Source organism: Chiloscyllium plagiosum, chromosome 15 (genome assembly GCF_004010195.1).
Source record: "Chiloscyllium plagiosum isolate BGI_BamShark_2017 chromosome 15, ASM401019v2, whole genome shotgun sequence".
Classification (NCBI taxonomy): Eukaryota; Metazoa; Chordata; class Chondrichthyes; order Orectolobiformes; family Hemiscylliidae; genus Chiloscyllium; species Chiloscyllium plagiosum.
Genome location: NC_057724.1, coordinates 9081365 through 9090634, shown reverse-complemented (window position 1 = coordinate 9090634; position 9270 = coordinate 9081365). Strand labels below are relative to the sequence as shown.

At 41.4% G+C, this 9270-nt stretch overlaps 1 protein-coding gene across 1 annotated transcript in view; it reads left to right on the top strand.

The window, feature by feature from the left end:
- The window catches only part of LOC122557087 (sodium- and chloride-dependent neutral and basic amino acid transporter B(0+)-like), a 15401-nt gene extending 10878 nt beyond the window's left edge, over nucleotides 1–4523 (top strand). Inside the window, exon 4 of the mRNA XM_043704382.1 lies at nucleotides 3207–4523. Within this exon, the coding sequence (XP_043560317.1) occupies nucleotides 3207–3286 (80 nt within the window). The 3' untranslated portion in view covers nucleotides 3287–4523. The remainder of the gene's footprint in view (nucleotides 1–3206) is intronic.
- Nucleotides 4524–9270: the final 4747 nt, after the last annotated feature.

Below are 9270 nucleotides of genomic sequence, written 5' to 3'. Positions count from 1 at the left end.
TTCTTTACTCAGCGAGTTGTGAGTTCATGGAATGCCTGCCAGTAGCAGTGGTGGACTCTCCCTCTTTATGGGCATTTAAACGGGCATTGGATAGGCATATGGAGGATAGTGGGCTAGTGTAGGTTAGGTGGGCTTGGATCGGCGCAACATCGAGGGCCAAAGGGCCTCTACTGCGCTGTATTTTTCTATGTTCTATGTTCTATGTTCTATGTTGTTATTCTTATACACTTGGAGGTGTATGGTAAAATAGGGCAAAGTCAGCATGGATTCATCAAGGGGATGTCATGCCTGACAAATCTGCTCGAATTCTTTGAAGAGGCAATGAGTAGGTTAGACCAAGGAGAGCCAATGGATGTTATCTACCTGGACTTCAAGAAGGCCTTTGACAAGGTGCCGCACAGAAGGCTGCTGTGTAAGAAAACGGCCTATGGTGTTAGAGGCAACGTACTAGCATGATAGAAACTGGGCTGTCTGGCAGAAAGCAGAGTGGGGATAAAGGGATCCTTCTCAGGATGGCAGCCGGTGACAAATGGTGTTCCGCAAGGTTTAGTGTTGGGACCACAACTTTTCATTTTATGCATTAATGAACTGAGAGCATTCTGGCTAGGTTTGCAGATGATATAAAGATAGGTAGAGAGACAGGTAGCATTGAGGAGTTCGGGAGGGTGCAGAAGGATTTGGACAGGTTAGGAGTGTGGGCTAAGAAGTGGCAGGTGGAGTATAATGTGGGGAGGTCACACAATTTGGTGGGAAAAATAGAGGCATGAGCTATTTTCTAAATGGGGAGAAAATTCAGAAGTCTGAAGTACAAAGGGGCTTGGGAATTCTAGTCCAGGATTCTCTCAAGGTAAACTTGCAGGGTGAGTCAGTAATTAGGAAGGCAAATGCAATTATGGCATTTATTTTGAAAGGACTCAAATATAAGAGCAGGGATGTACTACTGAGGCTTGATAAGGCTCTGGTCAGACCACATTTGGAGTATTGTGCGCAGTTTGGGTTCCATATCTCAGGAAGGATAAACTGGCCCTGGAGCATGTTCAGAGGAAGTTCACAACAATGGTCCCCCAGGAATGAAAATTTTAACATACACGAAATGTTTGAGGACTCTGAGTGTATACTTGATGGAGTTTAGAAAGATGAGGGGAGATCTGATTGAAACTTACAGAATACTGAATGGCCTGGACAGAATGGATTTTGGGAAGATGTTTCCATTGGGAGGAGAGAATAGGGCCCGAGGGCACAGTTTTAGAGTAAGGAGAAGTGAGTGCAAAATATTTTAGTAAACTTAAATGAGAGCAATTATGAGGTCAGGAAAACAGAGCTGTCTAAATTAAATTGGCAAATTAGATTGAAGCGTAGTTTAATGGAAATGCAGAGGAAGCTATTTAGTCAGATTTTCACAATATATAGAAGATTTTTATTCTAAAGATAAATTAAAATTCCAAGGGACAGACCCAACATTCATGGTTAAATAGAAAGGTTAAAAACAATATGTTACTGTGGAATGACAGATGGTACAAACTCGGCAGAATGTAACAAACAATACAGAATGACAAACAAATAATTCAGAAGGAAGAATAATAGTTGTAAAGTAAGGTAGCCAGAAATATAAAGAGAGTTAACAAGCATTTTTATAAATATTCAAAAAAGAAATGTTAACGATGAGCATTAGTCGTATGGAACCTGGAAAATAAAGAGATGGAAGATGAACTGAACAGATATATTGCATCAATCTTCATCATAAAGGGTACAAGTAACACTCTAGAAGTAGCAATGAATCCAGGGAATGGAAAGGAGGGAGGAACTCCGGAAAACCCCAATTACCAGAGAAGTGATAATGTGCAAGTTGTTGGAGTGTGGTCTGACAAATATCTGAGTCCTATATGACTATCCTCGCCTCTTAAAAGAAATGGCTGGTGACATAATTGATGCATTTGCTTTAATTTTCCAAAACTCCCCCGATTCATGAAAGATACCACGAGCTTGGAGGGTGGTCAATGGACCTTGGAGGTTGGGCAAAGAAAGGAAGAATATACAGGTCAATTAACTTGACATGTATCATAGAGAAAATGCTAAAGTTTTTTTAGATTAGATTACTTAGTGTGGAAACAGGCCCTTCGGCCCAACAAGTCCACACCGACCCGCCGAAGCGCAACCCACCCATACCCGTACATTTACCCCTTTAACCTAACACTACGGGCAATTTTAGCATGGCCAATTCACCTGACCTGCACATCTTTTGTGACTGTCGGAGGAAACCGGAGCACCCGGAGGAAACCCGGAGAAACCCACGCAGACACGGGGAGAATGTGCAAACTCCACACAGTCAGTCGCCTGAGGCGGGAATTGAACCCGGGTCTCTGGCGCTGTGAGGCAGCAGTGCTAACCACTGCGCCACCGTGCCGCCCACTAAGTTGTGATTAAATAGATTATATTGAGCCACCGTGCCGCCCACTAAGTTGTGATTAAATAGATTATATTGAGGCATTTGAGGTAAATTGCAGATTTTGAGGAAGACTCAACATGGTTTGGTGAAAAATAAATTATGTTTGACAAATTTATTGGAGCCCTTTAAGGAAGGGTTAAGTATTGCTGATAAAGAGTAACCCCAGGATGTTCTTACCTCTAGAAGGCATTTGTTAATGTCCCATTAAAAGTATGGTGCTAATTAAAAGCTTGTTATGTAGAAGATATTGGCATGGATAGAAAATTGGTTGGCTGACAGGCAGCAGAGAGCTCATTTTAAGGTTGGCAAGTGGTCTTCCATGAGAATCAGTGCTGGGACCACAACTGTTTACAATTTATACAAATGACTGGGATGAAGAGATACAGAGCATGGTTGCTAAAATTGTTGACAACACCAAGAGAATTTGTGGAGCAGACTAAACTCCCTCAAAATCTGAAGAAGATAGCCTTTCCGCTAACGTTTTCTTACTTCAAAGGCAAGGACCAGACCTTGCATCCTGGATGCAGTTTGATTGATTAAACAACCAGTCTTGAAAGTAAACACACTTTATTCATACATTACAGTTAAAATGCAACAAACAAAAGATGAAATCAGAATAACTTAACTCTATTGGGAAAGATAACAGAATAATAGTTTATTTAACTACTAAACAGTAACTGTTCTGATATAACAATATCCATTAACACACCCTTGGCAACAGCGAATTCAGTAAGATAGGTTGTCTCACATGTAATTCTAGCAGCAGGAAGAGAACCTGGAACAGATAGAAGAAAAGCAACTTCCAAATCCACCGTCAAGACCAAAAGCAACTGCTACTAAAAAAATTAAAACAAGATTCCTGGTTCTGTGGAAGCTTGAACCTACCCATTCAAGCTGCCTCAACTTTGAAAAAAAAATCCACGACCTCACAAGCTGTTAACTTTATTGGCTTTGAGCAGACTGCTTGACGTCTCTGTCTCAACCTTTCTTCATGGAAAAAAAAGTCAAAATACATCTCTTAAAGCTATAAGATCGTCACAACCTCACCCTTTAACAGAATGAACCATCAATTATGAAGATGGCTTCACTTTTTAAAAACCTTTTAGCCTTCTGCAATTAGTACACCACAAAGTGTATATGTTGCATTGACTCTAAGAATGCAATTATGCACCAGTACAGTCCATCTCATTCTGTTTCCCTGCCACTGAATCCTCCATCTTTCTTCATCAAAGTCCTGACAATACATTGGCAATTGCATTCTCTCGTCCTGCCATGTGTACAATTTTCAACTTGAATGGCTGCAATTAGCTCTATCTAAATAGTCTGGTATTTTTGTCCTTAATTTTTTCCAAAAAATGTAATGGTATATACAGTTGTCTCAGATTACTGGCGATATAAATGTTGAAATGTTGCAACGCCAACACCAGACTCGAGGTCTTCTTCTCAATTGTGGAATGTTTCTGATAATTATTCAATTTTCTGGAAGAAAAAAACCCAATACGTGTTTCCATCTTCTTCTCGTTGTCTTGCAAGAGTACAGAACTGACACTCTCATCACTCACATTGAAAGCCATTTTGAATAGCTTTGTATAATTAGATGTGCCTAACATTGGGGCAGTGGTCAATACAGCTTTCAGGCTGTCAAATGCCTTCTGACATTCCTCTGTCTGCTGAAATGTTCTGCATTTCTTGTTTCCTGCATTTCAAGTTGCTTGTTCCACCTTCTCAATACAGTCTTCCAAATGTGGAATAGGATATGAGTCACATTTTGTAACTGCATTGACTTTGTGGTAGTCTATACATAGTCGAAGGTACCATCTGGTTTTGGCACCATTATTATGGTGACCTCCATTCTCAGCAACTCATTTCGATTATATTACCTTTGATCATGCATTCGGGCTCTTTTTGCACCTGTTCCAACTTTAGAGGATCAAGTATATAAGGATATTGCTAACTGAAATAGCATTTCCTATATCTACGTCATACCTAATCAGATTAGTACTTCCCAGCTTATTCCAACATGTGATTGTAATAACTCTTTCGATTTTCCTCTGGCAGATAATTCAATAATTCATATCATTTTTTGATAAATGTCCAATTCAGAATCCTCTGAACTTGGTTCTTCGATTAGTACTTCCCAGCTTATTCCAACATGTGATTGTAATAACTCTTTCGATTTTCCTCTGGCAGATAATTCAATAATTCATATCAATTTTTGATAATGTCCAATTCAGAATCCTCTGAGCTTGGTTCTTCACTCTGTTGTAACCAGTAACACATTCTCCCTTTGCTTTCCTTCCCTATCAAAATACCTTTTGAGCACATTCGCATGACACACTCTGAGGCTGCTTTCTGTCTAACATTCTTATTAAATAATTCACCCTACTCAATTTCTTTTTGATTTGATAAGACCCTTTAAAGGTTCACCTGTCACTAGAAGTTACACACACTTTATATTGGCCAAATTCTGACTTGTTGATTTTTGCTGTGATACTTTTAAAATGCACTCTACCCAACTCACCCACTATATTTAATTTGACACATAGTCCAAATATGGGGTCTCTGAACTCTAACTCACCAGCTTCTCTTTAATCAGTTTCAGTGATCATCTCACCTCATGCCCCAAAGAACTCAAATGGACAGAATTTGGTTGATTCATTTAGTGCATTCCTATTTTCAAAAAAGTACAAATGGAATTCCTTTATCCCAATCCTATGGATAGTCTTGACTCTCAGTCTTCAACAGGGTCTTCAAAGTTTGCTGCTGTTCTAATACTCCCTGTGATTCTGGATGGGGCGCAGTGGATTTGAATTGTTTTGTTCGAAAGCTAACCAAAATTTCCCTGACTAATTTGGTATAAAGTTTGACCCTTGATTTGATTGCATTTCTGTGGGTAGTACATATCTCGTTTTAAAAAAAAACATTGAGGAATTGTTCGGCAATCGACTTGCCTGCTAATTCCAGCAGCTTGGCTTAATGATCTTTTGCAAGTCACTTCTTCCACCCCCAAGAAAACCCTTTGTTTAATGATAGAGCCATTGCTATCCCAAGCGTTATTTAAACCAACCAAATGCAACACCCAGAACAAAAGACACTAACACTTATGACTCGCTGCCTTTGAGTCTCACAACCTGAATCCCAATTTGGAGCTACTGAAAAAATCCCGCAAAGAGCCCCCAATCTGTTATGGACCAGTCCAGACACCCTCAAAACATTTCAAGAGGTCGCCCAAACCCAAATTTGCTGATTGTTTTAAGCAGGGGTGTAAAGCTGATATTCCAGCAGAGGTGCCACTGGTCAAACCACCTAGTTACAAACAAACCAGATTTTATTACTCGATTACTGAATGAAACACAAACACCAGAAAACAGAATACTGAATAACTTAAAATCTCTAAAAACCCAACAGATCATCCCAACTTAATAATGCTTGTTCTAAGTAATTGCAGCAATCCCCATAAACAGCCCTAGGTACAAAAGGTAAAAGCAAACACAGATTCTTACAGGAGAGTAGTCAGAGTACCAGCCTGTACCTGATTCGTTGAGTCCAGGGGTTTTTTTCCACACTATTGCTAAAAATCAAACAAAACCAGAGTAAGGTTAACTGGGAGAATAGGCCACTCCTGTGACTTGGTGGCTCAGTGACTAGGCAGGGCTGCCTCACAGCACCAGGGGCCCAGGGTCTATTACAGCCGTGGGCGACTGTCTGTATCGTGTTTGCACATTCTCTCCGTGTCTGTGTGGGTACTCTGCGGGTGCTCTAGTTTCCTCCAACAATCCAAAGATATGTAGGTTAGGTGATTTGGCCATGCTAAATTGTTTATAGTGTTCAGGGATGTGTAGGTTAGGTGCATTATTCAGAGGTAAACGTCGGGGAATGGATCTGGGTGGGTTACTCTTCAGAGGGTCAGTGTGGACTTGTTGGGTCAAAGGGCCTGTTTCCACACTGTTGGGATTCTATGATGATTCCATTGTAAATACTTTTTTTTAATACTTGAAAACTTTTCTACTGGAGACAGTATCAGTTAGCTTTTTCAAATTGGCCCTAAAACCCTTCAACCCCAGACTTTTTGGAGTCTGTGATGTTTAAGACCTCTCTGAAAGAAAAAAAAGCCAAGGGCTTGTCAAAGGAGCAGTTTCATCGCAATATAAAGTGAAAACTTGTGATCTCAATACTGACTCTTGCAGAACACCGCTTACTACCGGCTGTCATCCCGAGGAGACCCTTTTATTCCCACTCTTGGCTTTCTGCCAGACAGCAACATTTCTATGCATGCTAGCATCTTGCCCTAACACCATGGGCCCTTTCCTTATTCAGCAGCCTGTGTGTAGCATCTTGTCAAAGGCCTTCTTAAAGTGCAGATAGGTAGCTCTGCTTGGTACGACATTCTTGTTACATCCTCAAAGAATTTGTCAGGCATGACTTCCCCTTGATGAAGCTGTGCTGAGTTTCCCTATTTTACCATACACTTTCAAGTATTCAGAAATCTTGTCCTTCACAATGGATTGCACGATCTTACCCACAATCACGGTTCGGTGAATCGATCTGTAATTTTCTGCCTTTTGTCTTACTCCCTTTTTAAACAGGGGTCTCACATTAGTGATTTTCCAGTCCTCTGGGACCCTCCCTGATTCTAGTGATTTCTGAAAGAACCTCACTAACGCCTCTGCTATCTCTTCAGCTATCTCCTTTAGAACTGTGGGGTGTTGTCCATCTGGTCCAGGTGATTTATCCACCTTCAGACCATTCAGTTTTTCGAGCACCTTCTCCTTGGTGACAGCCACCATTCCCAGCTGTGCTCCCTCACTCTCTTGAAGTTTTGGGAAATTATTTGTGTCTTCCACTGTGAAGACTGATGTGAAGTAGCTATTCAATTCTTCAGTCATTTCCTTGTTCCCCACTGCTTCTCTCCAGTGTCATTTTCCAGCTCTTTTGCCCTTTAGATATCTAAAGAAACTCTCACAGTCTTCCTTTATATTACTGGCTAGCTTACCCTCATTTAATCTTCTCCCTCCTTATTTCTTTTTTTGTTGTTGCCCTCTGTTGGTTTTTGTAAGCTCCCCAATCCCCTGGTTTCCCACTGTCCTTTGCCATACTATATGCTTTCTCTGACTTCCCTCATCTGCCATGGTTGCCTCATGCTCCCTGTACCATGCTTCTTTTTCCGAGGGATGAATCTCTCTCTTGTGTTTCCTGAATTACTCCCAGAAACTCCTGCCATCACTGTTCCACTGTCTTCCTGCTGGGCTCCTCTCCCAGTCAATTCTCCCCAGCTCCTCCCTCAAACTTCTGTAGCTGCCTTTATTGGGCTATAATACCGTTACCTCTAGTTCTATCGTGTCCCTCGCAATTTGCGGATTAAATTCAATCAAATTATGATCACTGCCTCCTAAGGATTCTTCACCTTAAGCTTTATTATGGGGGTGGGATGGTGGCTCTGTGATTAACATCGCTGCCTCACAGTGCCAGGGATCCAGGCTCGATTCCAGCCTTGGGCAATTGTCTTTGTGGAGTTTGCACATTTTCCCTGTGTCTGCATGGTTTCCTCCGGGTGCTCCGGTTTCCTCCCACAGTCCAAAGATGTGCAGGTTAGGTGAATTGGCCGTGCTAAATTGCCTATCGTGTTCAGGGATCTGTAAGATAGGTGAATTAATCAGGGGAAATATAGAGGAATAGGTCTGGATGGGTTACTCTTCAGAAGGTTGTCGTGAATTTGTTGAGCCAAATGGCCTGTTTCCACACTGTAGGGATTCTATGAAAAGTCTCCCTCATTGCACAACACTAAGTTCAGTATTGCCTGTTCCTTAATGGGCTCCACCACAGGCTGCTCCAGAAAGCCATCTCGTAGACATTCCACAAATTCCTTTTCTGTCAATCCACAACCAACCTGGTTTTCCCAGTCCAGCTGCGTATTGAAAACCCTTATGATCACTGTAACTTTGTCTCTCCTAGACATCTTTTCTATTTCCTGGTGTACCTTGCACACCAGCTCTTTACTACTGTTTGGAGACCTGTACATAACTCCAACAATTTTTTTTTTACCTTTGTGATTCCTCAATTCTACCCACGCAGATTCTACATCATCTGACCTGACTTGGTTTCTTAATGGTTGATTTAATTTTATTTCTTGCTAATAAGGCAAGCCAACTCCCTCTGTCCACCTGCCTATCTTTTTGATAGGATGTATATCCTTGAATCTCCCAATCCTGATCACCTTGCAGCCAGGTCTCTGTGACACCCATCCTGTCATACCTGCTTTTTCGATATGCGCCTAAAGCTCATTTACCTTGTTCCTTATACTGCATGCGTTGAGATGTAATACCTTCAATCCTGTATTAACCATCCCTCTTCTCACTGTCATTCATTTGTCCAGTGTGTGGTGTTTCTTTAGAGAGGGAATGGGTAATAAGGGTGCTGATTTAATCTCTGCCTAAGGTTTTCCAATTACCTGACATGTATGATATGTCTCGCAAAAGTCAACCACATCCAAAGACAGTCCAGGCCAATAAAATGTTTTTTGGCTTGAGTTTTTCTTACCCACAAATGACCATCTCCTGGTAATTCCATAAGACCATAAGACAAAGGAGCGGAAGTAAGACCATTCGGCCCATCGAGTCCACTCAGCCATTCAATCATGGCTGATGGGCATTTCAACTCCACTTACCCGCATTCTCCCCATAGCCCTTAATTACTTGTGACATCAATAATTTATCAATTTCTGCCTTGAAGACATTTAGCATCCCAGCCTCCACTGCACTCTACGGCAATGAATTCCACAGGCCCACCACTCTCTGGCTGAAGAAATATCTCCGCATTTCTGTTCT